This window comes from Staurois parvus, unplaced genomic scaffold (assembly GCF_062004578.1).
Source record: "Staurois parvus isolate SC_StPar_1 unplaced genomic scaffold, SC_StPar_1.0 ptg000930l, whole genome shotgun sequence".
In the NCBI taxonomy this organism is placed as follows: domain Eukaryota; kingdom Metazoa; phylum Chordata; class Amphibia; order Anura; family Ranidae; genus Staurois; species Staurois parvus.
The window spans coordinates 1,494,452-1,511,685 of NW_028318726.1; the positions used below are offsets into that span (position 1 = coordinate 1,494,452).

Below are 17,234 nucleotides of genomic sequence, written 5' to 3' on the forward strand. Positions count from 1 at the left end.
AGCGGATTAGGCTGCGACTGCAAGAGTGGGAACGTGTTACGTGTTCCACCCTAAAAAGATGAACTTATTCTTTAGAAACAGCACTGGTGCTTCATTTTAGCATTGTGGCGTTTAGTGTTGGAGCTCCACACTCCACTGTTTCCTTGGCCAACAGGAATTTGTGAGTTGGGATGGGAAAAGGCTGGCTCCATCAATGTCAGAATGAACCAGTATTTGGCTTTTGCAGATATAAATGATTCTAGGCTAAGGATGTTTACAGTATTTGGATTTTAATTTGGTAGGTGGGACTTATGAGTTGCAGATGAGAAATATTATGGGGTAGATTTACGAAAGTCAAACAGGCTTTTCACTTTATTTGGCTTTTGCAGATATAAATGATTCTAGGCTAAGGATGTTTACAAAGTTTGGATTTTAATTTGGTAGGTAGGAATTATAAATTGCAGATGATACATATTATGGGGTAGATTTAGTCAAACAGGCCTTTCACTTTACAAGGGAATGTTCCTGTTGCAGGGGAATTTAACTTATAAATAAGGCAAAGCTATTGTGTGTGTGTATATATATATATATATATATATATATATATATATACATACACATACAATAAAATATCATTTCATTTTTATTTTTCTTACATGTATTTTGCATTTTATAGAAAGTAAACTTGTACAACATTTGCTAAGTTAAGGTAAAATTCCATTGCAAAGTGTACATAATTGCCTTTAGTAAACCAAACCCATGTCTCTTCTGCAATAAACGATCCTTACCTGCCTGTCAGCAATCTTCTGTGCAATGTACACTGAGCTCCACATGCACAGTTAAGTGTACACTTTCAGTACTACCAGGATGAACACACACCTACACATGTTCAGGAACTACGTTATCCTGGCATGGCCAATAAAGATGTTGAAGATCCCATACCTGAAAAGGCAGCCAGACTAAGATATCAGCTGCTGGCGAGGCAGCTCATAGACAAAGCATTACTGCTGGGGAGGTGAGCATAGTTCCATTTTATGTATCATTTCCACAGTTCAATGACAGCTTTTACTGATCACTGAGATTCTGTCTCTGAACTATTGAATAATGAGAGAAGGTGGCCCCAGTAAGAGTGTGGCTTCAAGCCATTTTAGCAACTTTCTTTACAGTTTTACCCGAAAAACCAAAGGATCTGAAGAGCAACACTTGTGATACATGTACTGTACTGGTGTTTAGCAAAATATAAGAGCTCTAGATTCACTGTATCACCACTTAGATATTTTTCAATACCACTGGAACTGTTTTCTAGCTATATAATGCAACATCGATTTATTTTGTAAAAAGACCAACATTAATTTGGAGAAATTAAACATTTTATAATAATCCTTGGGGTTTCAGGCAGTGGTAGAGAATTTCCTTGATATAGTTATCATATCTGCCACCTTCGAGAGCTTTCCATCAGCCAGAGAGATACTGAAAGGTGATCTAGTCCACTTACATACATCCATAACCTAAATATCAGATCTATTTAAGAGGAACTGATGTCTAATTGGGATAGGGTGGGCAAGGATTAGACCTTTTTCATTAATATTGCCTCTGTCACTTCCTGTCCTTGTTAAAAGTGGTGACTAGGGCAAAAAGTGATGAGAAACCTCTCTAATGGATACACAGAATATCAAAAACATCATGCAAGAGATTATAAGCCTCCCCCAAGCTATACAAAGCCAAAAATAAAAATGGTTAGCAGGATGTCTACCATTACACTAATGAAAACATAACCACTGCTTATTTGTTAGAAACTACTGAACATTGTTCATTGTTTTTGAAATAATGGTCATTGTCAATGGACAATACTCATATATACTCAGAAATAATGGTCAATACTCATATATACTGTAAATTATAAGCTATTTATAGCTTCATAAGCTTTAAATAGACATGCTTTCCTTAGAAAGGAGCTTATTATTTACTGGCTACAAGTGCCTTTATTTTAGCTGAAATATTATTCTTTCCTACCTTCAGAGTAGAGATCCAAATGGCAGGGTGTTTTGGGATATCTGCTATTTGTTTGACTTCCAAGTTTGGTTACACCACCACTCTCAGAATAACAGCATTTGGAGTTTGGACTTTCTTTCCCTGAAACACAAACATAAAAATTATCATAAAAATGTCATTCAAAGGTTTTAAACAAAAACAGTGAGGTGTGAATGCCTTTCCAAAGATAGAAAACAATCTGAATCACACTCAAGTTACTAATGTCAAAATAAAAAACAAAATCATGGCATATTTTCCCTTTGTTCCTAATATTAAAGTGTATGTATAGCTACGTATTAAAAAAAAAAGGCATAGGGAGGGTGAAAACCGCATCAGTTTATTTTTTACTGTTTGTGTCTCATTAAGACAACAAGCAAAAAGAAATTTCTACAAAGTAAGGGCAATTTTTCTGTTAGACAGCTGTCACTAGACAAGGTGTTCCCATTGAAATATTGCCCCTCACCTCTTGTTCTGGGGAAAGCTCTAAAATGTTGGATTTCCTATCATGTTCCGTCTTTGTGACAGCAATTATCCAGACATAAAGAGGGGTTAATTATCCAAAACGAACAAAAAAAAAGTTTTGCCTTTAGTTATATTTTAACCTAGCTGGGACACAGCAAGGAATATTTAGAGTGGAGATAAATTACAACACCTGTCAGGTTTCATTTCTGCCTGTTTCCCCTTTAGGGAGATTCACCCTCTATTCAATGCTAATGTTTACCATTAGCATTAAAAGTGAAAAATCCCAAATTTTAGGTTGTCCCCAGAAAAACATTAGAGGGTAAATCTTCAAATGGGGGCACTAGTTCTGTTGAACTGGGGGTCCTCAAGGGATGCCATTAATTTGCAGGGATTTCCTCTCATTTTCTGTTTTGTCTGTGGGACAGGAAGTGAAAGTAAATCTCCCCAATGGGAGACAGATGGCAAAAAATAAACTGACAGGAGTTATAGCCCTCCCTTACTCTATCCAAAATGATAAAAAAAAGTGTTGCCTATAGTTCTACTTTAATACTTGCGAGTGTGGGATTCAAGCCTAACTCTAATTCTTCTACAAATTGTTCTCTCCTCCTTTCTTTTACCTATTCTGCCTACTCTGTGTAAGAAAGATCTGTATACAGTACTTACCATTTTTTAATAAGCTCTCATTGTGTCATGTGTACCTGCAGCTCCGGCTCCCTTGTCAGTGAGCAGCAACTGCAGGGAAGAGAAGGGAGCACAGACAATGGCTGGACAACGGGAGCCTATGAGTGATGCTGTGGCTCCTAGATTTCCCAGCTGCCACAGGGGAGCCAGAGTTGCAGAATTGTATGACTGGACAGGAGCAGACTAAAAAAGAGTGAGTATACAGACCTCTTTTTACACAGGGTTGGCAGAATAGAACATTTATAAGACTAGTTAGTGTAAGGCTTTAATTCCAATTTAATACTATTTATTAATATGTAATACTACCTCCAGCAGGTTGTATAGCATAGACACTTATTTTATATATGCAAATATTATCAAAGTCCCACTAAATCTAATAATTTTGTAGATCACATGATATATAACGCCTGATGAAGTGGGAGTCCCCAAACACATTGGCTCTATTTTTTAATAAATAATTTAATAAAAAAAAAACAGTAGGTTTATTTGTGAAGAGAAGAGAGAAGGACAACAAGAGAGACACAGAAGGGGAAGTCCACTATAATATGCTTACAAATGATATATATATATATCCCAATGTCAGTCAATCCTGAAAAGCTATCAATTCATAAGACATATTTTACAAATTAGAATCTATCCAGGATTATTTAGATTCATTAAGTAGAGAACATCACAATTTACAAAGGAATGCAGCCAGCAGGTGGGGAGCTTGAAGCCAGAGCTCTAGTTTTCTATTAGGTTTTCCTGCAGCAGTGTTGAGAAACAAACCTGAATGGCAAGAGAGATTAGATTACACAGACTGTAGAATTACTCAGAAGAAAGACAAATCCCTCTCCATCTTTCTTAGCAGAGACAGGGCCATCTCTCTTTGCAAGTTTTAAACAGGCCACCAATAAGCACCTAGGTAGTGCTGTTTTGTAATATTAGAAAGCTCAGGCATGTTTTGAGTCATGAAAGCCCCTAATGCTTTATTTAAAAAATGAAAATGATAATAAAGTAACTTCTAAATATACATAGCTTGGAATAATTTTTGCAGTGAAACAAGTATATGAGAGAAGTGCACAGCAGGGATCCAGGAAACTGACCCCCCCCCCCCCAGAAGTGTTGGATTCCATAGAATCTTAAGCCAGTGGATTGGCTGGCATGGCAAATTTGTGACATTGGCAACAGGAGAGGAGAATATCTTCAATTTCTTCTTTGCAGGGAGCAGTTTTTTAAAGCATGTTTTTTATTGACAAACCATGTTAAACATTTTTCAATATTTATATGTTTAGAATTGATTTTATTACTGTATATTGTTTAAATTATTACAATAAAATATTTAGAAGCATGTATGATACAAAGGGGGTTATTTACTAAGAAAGGAGAGTGTAAAATCTGGTGCAGCTTTGCACAGAAACCAATCAACTTTCAGTTTTTTTGGGCAAACCTTAATCGAACAAGCTGAAGTTAGAAGTTGGTTGGCTACCATGCACAGCAGCTCCAGTTTTAGTAAATAAACCTCAAAGTATGTCTGAGCTTTCTAATAAAACAATGGTACACTGTCTGCATGCTTGCCGGTGGCCTATTTATAATTTGAGAAGACAGGGGGCATTGTCTCTGCTAAGAAAGAGGAAAGGGGATTGGTCTATTTTCTTTGCTGGGAACAATTTCTAACTGTTTATAATATTTAGAGACTCGTTAATGACTGGCATAGTACCATTGGATTGATGTAAGGCCAATGTTGTGCCAATATTTAAAAAGGGATCAAAGTCTTTACCAAGTAACTACAGTTCTGTTAGTTTAACTTCTATAGTCTGGAAGATACTGGAGAGTTTATTAAAAGACCATGTAAATGAGTTCTTGCTAGAATAAAAATATTTTAAGTAACAGACAGCATGGATTCATAAAAGACAGAAGTTGTCAAACAAATCTGATTTCATTTCATGAGGAGGTAAGCAAAACCTTAGACAAAGGAATGGCTGTGGATGTAGTATACTTGGATTTTGCAAAATCAGTTTGTAAATGGATAGAAAACTGGCTAAAAGACAATATTCAGAGAGTAGTGGTTAATGATTCATACTTGAATGGTCTAGGGTTGTTAGTACTATTTCAGTCTTTGCAGATGACACCAAGCTGTGCAGTGGAATAACATCCTTACAGGATGTCTCCAATATACAAGCCAACCTCAATGCACTGGTTAACTGGGCAACTGTGTGGCAAATGAGGTTTAATGTTGATAAATGTAAAGTTATGTACTTGGGGGCTAAGAATATGCATGCACTGTACAAACTAGGGGGAGTATAACTCTGGGCATCAATGGTGGAGAATGATTTGGGTGTTCTGGTAGATCATAAGCTTATCAATAGCATGTAATACCAAGCTGTGGTTTCCAAAGCAAGCAAAATCCTTTCTTATATTAAGAGAGGTATACACTCCAGAGAGAGATTAATTTCACCCCTTTACAAATCATTAGTAATACCTCATTTGGAATATGCAGTTCAATGTTGGGCACCAATTCACAAAAAAAGGATATTGGGGAACTGGGGAGAGTGCAGAGAAGGGCAACCAAACTGATATGAGGCATGGAAGAGCTCAACTATGAAGAGAGATTTGAGGAACTGAATTTATTCTCTCTTGATCAACAAGTATAAATGCATAGGTGGTCCATATAGTGAACTTGGTGTAGAGTTATTCACTTTAAGGTCATCACGGATGACAAGGGAGCACTTTTTATGTCTGAAGGAAAAGAGATTTAATCTCCAAATATAGAGGCTTCTTCACAATAAGAGTGGTGAAAAAATCTGGAATAGACTCCCTCAAGAGTTGGTTCTGGCCAGCTCAGTGGGTTGTTTTAAGAAAGGCCTGGATTATTTCCTAAATGTATACAATATACAGTAACTGGATACTAATATTATAGGTAACATTGATCCAGGGGATATCCAATTACCTGTTAGGGGATGAGGAAGGATTTTTTTCCCTGCTGGAGCAAATTGAATCAAGCTTTATAAGGGTTTTGTTGCCTACCTCTGGATCACCTGTGGGCATAGGGTTGTGTATATAAGATTTTAGAATTTGTTTTTCCTTTTATTGGTTGAACTAGATGGACTTGTGTCTTTTTTCAACCAGACTAACTATGTAACTATGTAATTTGCTGTGAATATTTATTTTAGTGACAGAGTCACTTAAAGTATAATGTAGTTTCTCAATTTTATTTAGTCTTTAAAACATTTAAGGCTGGTTGATATAATGAAAGCTCCAATCAAATTAAATGGCCATTAACTGGCTTCACCTATTTTACCATACAACAGTCTTTCTTTCTGTACAGTCTATTCTGTGAAAATTGCCACTTGTATAGTAATTGATGTGTGGTTGTTATATTTGAAAGCTCATACTAACTACATATCTCTTGATTCATCTTTACTTCCCCTAGGCTTAATACTAGCAGCTACAAATCCTAAAAATATATATTATTTTCTATTTCCATTTGAAACACAGAGAGTGCCATATTTAAATGCTGATAATGGGGGATGTACAAATGTTGGGTGTGATTGTCTTAAAATGTGGCTTATCTTTGCATTGTACTGATACACTCCCTTCAACAAAATATCAAGCTCTAATCATCCAGTGAACCATGGCAACATGTTTGCTGACACCAATAATTGTCTGTCTTTAAAGAAATTGCCGCCTTGAGGGAGGTGAAAATAATTTATATGAGCTTCAGAAATAGAATTTGGACCAAAGTAAATTTCAAGGAGACCCCACAAAAAATCTCTCCTACTACAGGTCTCCTAATATAAGAAGAACATATGCTTTTATTAAAGCAATAAGTACTGCACTTACACAGAGAAGGAAATGTGAGGCACAGTAAGTGTTATTGACTGCCTTATGATGACTGCAAACAATAATTATGTGAATGTCTGTTAACAATCACTTAAGGCTGTTGTGTGCTGATGTGTAACTCCCTGCAGACTTCATCCTGGAAATAGGGGAACTGTTAACACTTTAGCAGTTTGCCATGATATAGCTAGGGAAAATCTGAGAAACAGAAAAAAAGAACAACAACTACATAGACTGATATTAAAAGTGTAAATGTTTAAAACCAAAAATATATTTTGTCTTTGCCACGAACACTGTTTCAAATAATGATGCAAAAAAAAGAACAACAACCACATAGACTGATATTAAAAGTGTAAATGTTTAAAACCAAAAATATATTTTTGTCTTTGCCATGAACACAGTTTCAAATAATGATGCCAAAATTAAGACATTTTAATTGCATGTCAAGCCAAAATAATATGTTGAATAAAGAAGATAATGGTTAATATTTCTTTCAGTTTTATTTTTCTATTTTTTGTTGTCCTGGACACCACAGGAAGTATGTAGTAAAAGGAGATCTCTTCAAAATGAGGGGACATTCCTTTTAAGACAGAAAACAAGTTTGACAACTGAAAAAAAATGCAAATATTCCATCCTTTTCCAGAGAGATGTGTGTGTGTGTGTGTGTGTGTGTGTGTGTGTGTTTGTTTATTGGTTGAACTAGATGGACTAGTGTCTTTTTTCCATCTGACTAACTAAAAAACTATGGGGTTGATTTACTAAAACTGGAGAGTGCAAAATCTGGTGAAGCCCTGCATTGTAGCCAATCAGCTTCTAACTCCAGCTTGCTAAATTAAGCTTTGACAATGAAACCTGGAAGCTGATTGGTTTCTCTGCAGAGCTGCACTAGATTTTGCACTCTCCAGTTTTAGTAAATTAATCCCTGCAGTATGAAACTATGAGACAATGGTCACCAAGACCACCAGTGAAGATAGATCTCTCTAACAGGGGAAACAGACAGAAGAAAACCTGATGGGGGTTTTATCCCCTCCATATTCTATACAAAAGTAATTCAAATTGGTAATACATACATTAAACTACTGAAGTTGCTTTACGTAATTCTATCTTAACATGCTACACCCCCTTCCTTTCTGGGCTATTTTCAGTTTTGTGATAGTTTCAGTAAAATTATTCAGTTATGAAACACTGTACCCAAATGCAAATTAATCAAATTTTTGAGACTTTGTTTCTATAAAAAGGGAAAACAGTCCAGAAATCTAAACAAACAGGTATTTCCCTTCCTTTGTGTTAGACTATTACAAAAACCTCTAGAATGACTTCAAAACTTCAGTGTGATCTCAATTGTTTGGAATTGAAGAACCATGCTGGTATTTAGCAAAACAATACAAGCACTTACATTGGTTGGCCAGTGGCACTTTAAACACTCACCACCACCGCCACCACCACCACCACCTTATTTGAAGCCTTTCTCTGCTGCAGCCTCTCTCTACTTTACATTGATCCCCTGCACCACAGTATTATTTACATTTGTGATTGCTGTGATTGGCCATCACAGAGATCACAAGGCACAGAGGCAGTCTGATTGGTTATTTTCCTTTAGCCTATGATTGCCACTGTCATGGCACTATTCAGGCATTGTGTATATGTGTGGTGTGCACACATCAGTAAACAAAAATTCTCAGTCAGAATAACTGCTCTCTCTAGTGTATTTTTTTTACTACAACAGCTGATAAGGAGTGGATGGAAAAGGAACACATTATGACCACTAGTCAAGAAAGAGTAGTCTGTTGTTTCTTTGTTGAACCCATGGATAGACAACTTTGGTGGTTTCTTTGTGGGGTGGCACTGAATAGTAGAGGTAGGTGATATTGTTTTTATTAGACTGAAGCAGCCAGTGAGGATTTTATTTTTCACTGCTTAACTGTAATAAGCAGATAGTGGCTCAATAAGCTCACTTATTATATGTAGTAAAAAATTAGAAGTCAAAAGGTATACATTTGCTGTTAGATTATTGAACAGTAAAACTAATACAAAAATTGTGAGCACATTTGAAGGTTTTTATTTGCTGCCAAATTGCCAAACAGCAACACTTTTTTTTTTTTTTAAGTCCGCAAACGTGCAACTATAACGAAAAAACCCGTAAGTGTTTCACAAAAAAGTGCAAGTGCAAAAACACCACACAAAAAGTGCACTTAGGGGTGTGCTGTGTCCTACCCCTAAAGGGGCTTGGACCGCTTACCCTGATCCCCCGGGGCACGAAGCTCCTGACGGGGACAAGGTTCCCACTTGGTCCTCCTGGCCAAAAGGCCTGGTGGACCACCGTTCCCTATGCCCAGCCGAAGCCGGACATTCAGTACTAGGCAAGGGGACTCTCCCGAAGAAGAGTCCTCTAGGGATCAGGGGAGGAAGGAACCGTATGGCCACACATCCTCCCTCTAGACTTCAGGGTAGGCCCGAGGACCCACACCCTCCATCCGTGAAAAACACACACATAAGGCAAAGAAAAAAGTGACAAACGTGGGAGTGCATAATAAATAAATAAATAAAGTAAAGTAAATAAAATAAAAAAATGGTACCGTGCCGAAATGTGCACAGACCAGGCCCTGAGGCCCGTAGCAAAAATTGCCCTGGACTTAGCCAAAAGACCTGGTCCTTAGGGCGCTGTGCAAAAAGAGGTGAAAAACAGTGGCCATGTGTCATCTTCACACCGTGGGGTCCCACACCCAAGTGTTACTAGTGACACCCCTGAGAGCGTCTTCCCCAGGGGGCACTGAGTTTGCGGACTTTTTGCGTCCCCAGCCCCTGGCCAGACCAAGGTAGATCCGTCCAAATCAGGAGGTACTGGGTCTTTCCAGTCTTCCCAGAGGAATTACTCCCGGGGCCCCAGCTTAACTCGTGGCGCTCCCCGGTTTCTGTCCCTCTGGTACTAGCCTTCCGGACCCCCATCATACCAGTGAGGGTACTATACAACAACCATCCCCGCAAAGCTAGAATGGTCGGGAGCACCCCCACTGGACACTGATAAGAACAGATACTACACTTGATCTTAGCCAAACAGCAACACTTATAACATGAATTAAGCAATCCCCCTTTATCTTTAAAACACAACAGTTTCAGCATTTTGATGTGCTGCACTACACATGGGAATTAGAGTCACAGAGAGGATCAGACTGTCCGACAGGGTGCGAATGCGTCAGAAATCAGGGAGAGTGGCAGAAGGGAGATTTGCAATACATACTTTTGCTCCAGCAGAGGTGCTATAGGGCCCAGAAAAGTAGCATTGGTACCAAATAAAAGCAAGCCTGTTGTTCTTTGAACTATTTCCTAGCAAAAGGAACATGAACGGAAAGCCAGAGTGAGCTACATTGACAGATGCTGTGATGTAACTTAGTAACAGGAACGTGAAGGGGCAACAAAGCAGGGTACAATTGCATTTCCTATTCCAGTTGGCTCAGGAACAAAGCAGGGCACAATTGCATTTCCTATTCCAGTTGGCTCAGGAACAAAGTAGGGCATGATTGCTTTTCCTATTCCAGTTGGCTCAGGAACCTAAAATGGCCAGCAAAAAAAGAATCCCTTTCAGCAAACTATTGAAGAAAAAAAACTGCTGGACTGGCTAAAGCCACCACCTAAAGATTATAAACAGTGAGAACAGACTGCCATTTCCTAAAAATCAAGCACCTTTTCAAAATTGAGTTATGTGGATGGATACAATGAGCACCCACCTCAGTTTCTCACTGTGTACTGCAATTTAGCAACAAGAATATGAAGATCTGACAAAGAGAGGGGGCCAACAGGAACAGAAAATGCAAGCTTACTTCTTCGTGTTTTCATTGCTACAGTACATAGTGAGCAATGTGGGCACATACCTATTATATCCCTTTATCATAGCCTAGTAAAAAGGAATGTTTCTTGCTGCTTGGAAATGCCTGGATATGGTCTGACATGGTTTGTGCGATGTGTTGTTCACATGGGCCATATGCTAGATGGACCTTTTGAAGATCATTGATAAAATGTTAAATAATAGCTTGGTCTTGAATCACACTTATTTAGACCATACTTTTGTTACATTTATATTAATCTTTGAAGGGGGTTCACATTTATAGTTTCATTTGGTGTCTAGGGATTTACTATTCATGAATATGTTATATGAGTCTTTTAAGAAGCATAATTGTTGGGTTCAGTAGCCAAGGAAATCCAATCAAAGAAAATACTATGGGGGTTATTTACTAAAACTGGAGAGTGTAAAATCTGGTGCAACTTGGCATAAAAACCAATCAGCATCCAGGTTTTATTGTCAAAGCTTAATTTAATAAGCTGAACTTAGGTTGATTTACTAAAACTGGAGAGCCAATCAGCTTCTAATAGCTACTTAGGTGGAAAAAAGACACTAGTCCATCTAGTACAACCAACAAAAAACACACACACACACAAATAGAAACCTCCAAATCTCTCTGGTACAGAAAAGGATGGAAAATTTTAGTTTTAAAGCTTAACTGAACAAGCTGAAGTTAGGTGATTAGCTACCATGCACAGCTGCACCAGATTCTAAGTGCACCAGTTTTAGTAAATCCACCCCTATATATCTTTCCAGTAGCTTGTGTGGTCCTAGTTTAAGACACCAGAGTCCCTGAGTTATATATTCACAGTTCTACACTCCTATATCCCCGCCACCTTGTATTCTGTGTCCCCTCTGCTTCCAGAAAAACATAATTTAGCTGTGCACATGCTCAAAGTCTTGCCAATGGTGGAAATTGTATATTGCAAAGCAGGCCTTTTGAGCACCACTAGCGTAGATCCCTGTATTCCCTCATATCCTTCAACCAATTGCTTTCCCATTCCTGCCTCTTCATTTTAGCATATGGGAAAAATTGTGTAGAGCATATTGTGCATACTTTATTCTCTGCTAATCATAGTTTACAGTTTAACCTCCCTGACGGTATTCCTGAGTGTAGCTCGGGGTAAAGTTTCAGTACCAAAAGCGGTAACTCCGAGCTTACCATGCGGCGCTGCTCCGGCATCTGTTCTTCACTTACCTTGTCCTGAACTCCCGCGATGTCCCTCCTGCAGTGTCCCCGGCAATGTAATCCGGCGGATGCCGGCATCTGTCATCTGGGTTCCGTCCCCTGCGAGCGTCGGGACGTACAGGGGATGGAACAGTGGGAAATTTGAAAATGACAAAGAGGGACATTCACTAAATTCACTAAAATCACATAGTAAAACATTACTGTATCAAACCATTTCACATACATTTTGTCCCTACTGCTTTGTCCTGTGCCCTGTCTGCATTTTTACTGTTCTTTCTGCCTGGAAACTGAGAAAAATCCATGGTGTCAAAAAAGTGTCCCTTTAGCTCAAAATCGGTTTTAGACCAGCTAGAAAACAGCGATAGTAAATTAGAACTACTTGCAGAATTGAGTGATAATGATTCGTGAGGAAATTCATTATCAGACACTGAAAACGATTCTGCGACTTTGCTCAGTGATGTGCGAACTTGGCGCTATATTTCAAATTTCAGTGTTTTTGGTTTGATTATATTATTGAATTAAATTTATTATTATATTATTATTTTTTAGGATTATTTATTAAATTATAATTTATGATTTCGTGTTTCAAATTTTATCATACCCGGGATGTTTACTAGACTCTTGTTCGGACAAATTTCAGTGAGTTATTCCTAAAAATTACAGGCCTACAATAAAAAAAATACATATTTCCATGCAAAAAAATGTACCGCTTTGAGCACAGAAATATGGACATAATCAGACCGCTAGGGAGCTTTTTAGCTGTACTCCTCGAATGGATCACAGTAGTGCAGCTCATTCTGCACTCCTGTGACTCGTTTTTAGCAAACAATAAACCCACTGTTGGCTGACATCACAGAATCGGTGCAGGCTCTGAAAATATCCCTACCATATAGTCAGGATCTGTCTAAAAGCCAGGACCTGCACCAGGCTCAACCTCTCAGCGATCTGCTGAGAGCCTGAGCCAGCCAGACACTCCTGTCCCCTCCCCTTTTAATATATCTTACAAAAACATACATTCTGGTGGTGGTCAGTTCATCCACACATACAATGTGTTTGGATTTGAGACTGGAGCAACTAGAAAGAGCCAAACATAAGAAAGACCTCACAATGAAAGTGGAGTTGATCTACTAAAGACAAATAGACTTTGCAAAGGAGAGTAGCACTTATTTTCCTTAGTGAATGTAATGTGGTAAAGCTTCAGTTTGTAAAGAATATCCAAAGAAAATAAAAAAAAAAACATTTTTTTCCTTGCACATGATTGGATGATGGAAATCAGCAGAGCTTTACCACATTTACAAGGCTATGAGGAAAACAAGTGCAACTGCCAGGGTGCAGTCTATTTGCCTTTAGTAAATTAACTCCAGTGGGTTTTGAAAACTCAGTGACCTAGTGCTATCTGATCCCCCCGCTGTTCAATGACACGAAAATGAATGTATGTGTGTTAAAAAAAAATACAGCTGTTAAAGTCAACTATACAAATAGTAATACTGAATTTTATGCTGACCTAAAAGTATACAAGCAATAGCTCAAACTCTGCTGCATGATTATTGTTTTTTTAAGACAACGCTTTGATATTTATTCAGTAAACATTACAATATATATTTTTTTTTTCATTAATTGTAAACATAGAAGTAAATATAGGCAAACATGGCCTTAAGTAATCTTGCTGATAAATGAATCTGCTTAGTAGACAATGCTCTAATAAGGTTAAGATCACTGAGCTAATGAATAAAACAACAGAAATGTAACACAACTGCATGAATAAATAGTAAGTTGTCTTACACTTAACCTAAACAGATTTGCATGCACATATTTTCTTTAAGCTGTGTCAAAGTTCCAGGACTACCTCAGTGACCTTACAGTCTTTATTATATTGTGTTGAGCTTTATCTAGGTTTTTTTTATATATCAGCACATACCAATCTCCATTTTAACTCAATATAGCAAAGAAGATTGTTCTGATTTGCAAGATTAATTTATTTCTAACTCCCTTCTATCTTATAAAATAACAAATACAAGTTGTCAAAATGACCTATTATGTTTGTATAGCATTGAGGTTTTAGGCCATTTGTATCAAGATACATTATGTTAACAGCCATTTATGCTAAATGCTGTTCTGATGAAAAAAAAAAGCTTTATATATTTTAGCAAAATAAATGGAGTATTTCTGGTGTTATAACATTGTGACAAATTATTGACTGACGCCTGTCATATTCTCATCAAGGTAATTTGGGTCACAGTCAAAATTGAGTCTAATGAGAACACAAAATTTTAATGGAGTCATTGGTTTCATTAAGGTAAAGAAAAAAAAGGATGCGGGTAAAAATATTAACGTTGACCAGCCAGATAATAAAAACTTGGAAAGTTTTTCTCTCTTTGTAATGGATGATTGATGAACATTAATGACCATTAAGTTTCTATTTATTATGGTAAGCAGAATATAGAAATTAGCTGCAAATGATTTCCGAGAAATTAAGCAATCAAGGAGCTATTAAGGAGGGATTTATTGTACTAAATATAAAATGACAATTTCCCCAATGAATCCTCAAAGTAATCTATGTCTTTGCCACGGTGGCCTGTTTGAGTAATCTCAAATTACAGAAGATGCAATCCATTCCATTGTTTTTACAAGTAAATTACAGATATGAAGCATTACTAATTCAGGGGCCACACATAATAATGTCAATAAAGTACTTGAGCAAATGATTTCAGGCACAGATACTACATAACTGTGTCCTATAGCTATTTACAAAGACAATGAAGGTCTCTGGAGAAAAACTATACTCCAGCATGAAAATATCTTGAAGCCCTACAGTGGAATTTTGATAGCATACTCTGGCATGTTTGCCTCAATTTCAGCACTGCTATGCAGAACAGAATAATATTTATGAAAGTTTAGTATCCAAAATGACAAGTATTTGCAGAAATCTGGATGAGGATCACACATTTTTTTTTCTATTTTAACATAAGAAATCAAGGCAATTTTGTTTTATAATAAATGTGTTGGAAAGAATAGGATCGCACATTTGTTTTTTTCTGTTTTAACATAAGAAATTATGACAGCTTTGCTATATAAAACTGTGTTCAATTGAAAACACCAGAAAATAAAAAAAAGGTTAATTTGCTATGTTTGAACACCACATGCAGTATCCAAGGCTTGTTTAGCATTAAGAGATCTACTGACATTTTGAAGGACATGTTAGGCAGAACTAACAAAAACCACTGGAGCACCCAAATATGGTCTTCATATTGGTTGCAACCAAAAAGCCATTTTTTTCTAAGCCAAACATCCACCTAAGCATGAAAATGTAAGGACTGGGGTGCAGAAAATTTTCTGCAGATGCTTTAGACCAGCCTTTCCCAACCTTTTCAAACCCCTGCTAAAAATGGCTATATGTACAACTCATGATACATTAATGTGATGGACAGTGGAAAGAATGCTTCTTACACTTGTGGTCATTGGGAAGAATAGCCCCCTAAAAGATAGCTAAAAAGATCAATGGTGTCAGTAGGAACTTATCTCAGAGGCAAGAATTGTTTATTTCTAAAGGAACCCCTAGCAACCTCTTGAGGAACCTTTGGGTTACATGGAACCCTGCTCTACACCCTGCTCTACACTGATGATTAAAAATGTCAAATATTTATCTCTAACACAAGGCAGTCTGCCCATCAAAGGAATGGACAATGGTACACAGATAAATGTACATTGAAGAGTTTTGGTGCTACATTTCTGCTAATGGATTCACTATAAGCCGAATTCCAGCCTAAGCTTGTTTCATTATAGTAAGAGTAGAGAAGTAAGAGTAGAGAAGAATTAAAACCTATGTCAGGTTTTTATTTCTGTATGTGCCCTTTTTAAGTAACTTTCCTATTACTTCTTGTCAGAACAGGAAGTAATGGAAAGTCTGAAGAAATTGAGTTTCTCTTCAAAGTGAGGAGAGCAGTGTAGAGGGAAGGTTGGGACATCTTGCAATGCTTTAAATACTTTCCATGTCTCCCTTCCCAGTGGCAATCCTCTTTTTGTACAGGTACCACAAGGACAGAAAGTGAGAAAATCTCCAAAATGGGGTCACAGACAGCATTAAAAGCCTAATGTTAAGTGTAGCTCTTCTCAACACTAAAAAAATATTTTGGCTAAAGTTAGGCTTAAGCTGCCCACAGTTAATTAAGCAAGCACTTCCAGAGCCATGCAGTCTTTAAGGATGGGGATTGCCATACTGAAAAGTCATCTGTTGCAACATTTTCACCTTAAATAATAGAGATAATTGCACAAAAGCAGTAAAATAGCTTGTATTGTACACAAATATCTCTGTATTAACAGTCTCTATATTTGTTATCTCAACTCTATTTTGCACAAGATAGGAAAAAAAGTCCATAACACACCCTAAATGAATACGCGGCTACTCCTCTACCTACTAGGTATTGAAAAGCAGTATATATTGTATATCTAACTTAGGTTACTTATAGTTATTTGTCATTCCAAGTACACAAAGTAAAGAACATACTGCTTTTTCTAAATCTGGATCTGTGCTTTTTTTTACAAATAAATAACCATTGTGCAAATAAAGTAGATAAAGTCAATCAAAATTCTGTGTCAATAAAATAAGACTGACTCATAAGTTTGAAATTCCTCAATATCAATTTCACACCAACCTGAACAGTAATCTCATTTGTTATATGACAGCACAGCACACCGTCAATCTGTTTGCAGCTGTATGTGTGTACTCCAGCTCACCCTTTCTAGTCATCACACCTGGGGCTATGTTACCTTTGAGAATAATCATTAAAAACAATTGTTCATTTTTATTATTTCAATGTTTATTTCTAAAATATGCTATTGGCCACAGAACTGTTTGAAAAATACAATGAACAGGGAATAGAGAAATGCTAAAAAAGTAGAACACAGTGGAGATGGTAAATACACTGCAGTAAGCAGTCAGAATTTATATTTCCTGATCCGACTACTCAACATGTTATCAGTTAGTAGTCTAGGCTATGCATTTCATAATTGTAAACCAATGGATACCTTTCCTAGGGTCTATTGAAGGTCTTCCTTGCCTACTGAAGATGGGTGGGCAGGGAGATGCATCTAGACAATGAAGGCTGTGCTGGGTGACAGGAGATGCATCCATGAGATTGACAGGTAGTGGGTGTGCAAGGCTGTGTGAATATGGGAGACACTTCTAGAGCCTGGCTTTGCTATTTGTCTTAATGTGATGGGCAGGCAGAGATGTAA

At 37.3% G+C, this 17,234-nt stretch overlaps 1 protein-coding gene across 9 annotated transcripts in view; it reads right to left on the minus strand.

The window, feature by feature from the left end:
• TENM2 (teneurin transmembrane protein 2) overlaps window positions 1-17,234 on the minus strand; it is a 1,359,942-nt gene that overhangs the window by 1,143,692 nt on the left and 199,016 nt on the right. For all 9 annotated transcript variants that reach the window (XM_089656707.1, XM_089656704.1, XM_089656705.1 and 6 more), the window contains exon 2: window positions 1,993-2,112. In XM_089656707.1, the coding sequence (XP_089512833.1) occupies window positions 1,993-2,112 (120 nt within the window). The remainder of the gene's footprint in view (window positions 1-1,992; window positions 2,113-17,234) is intronic.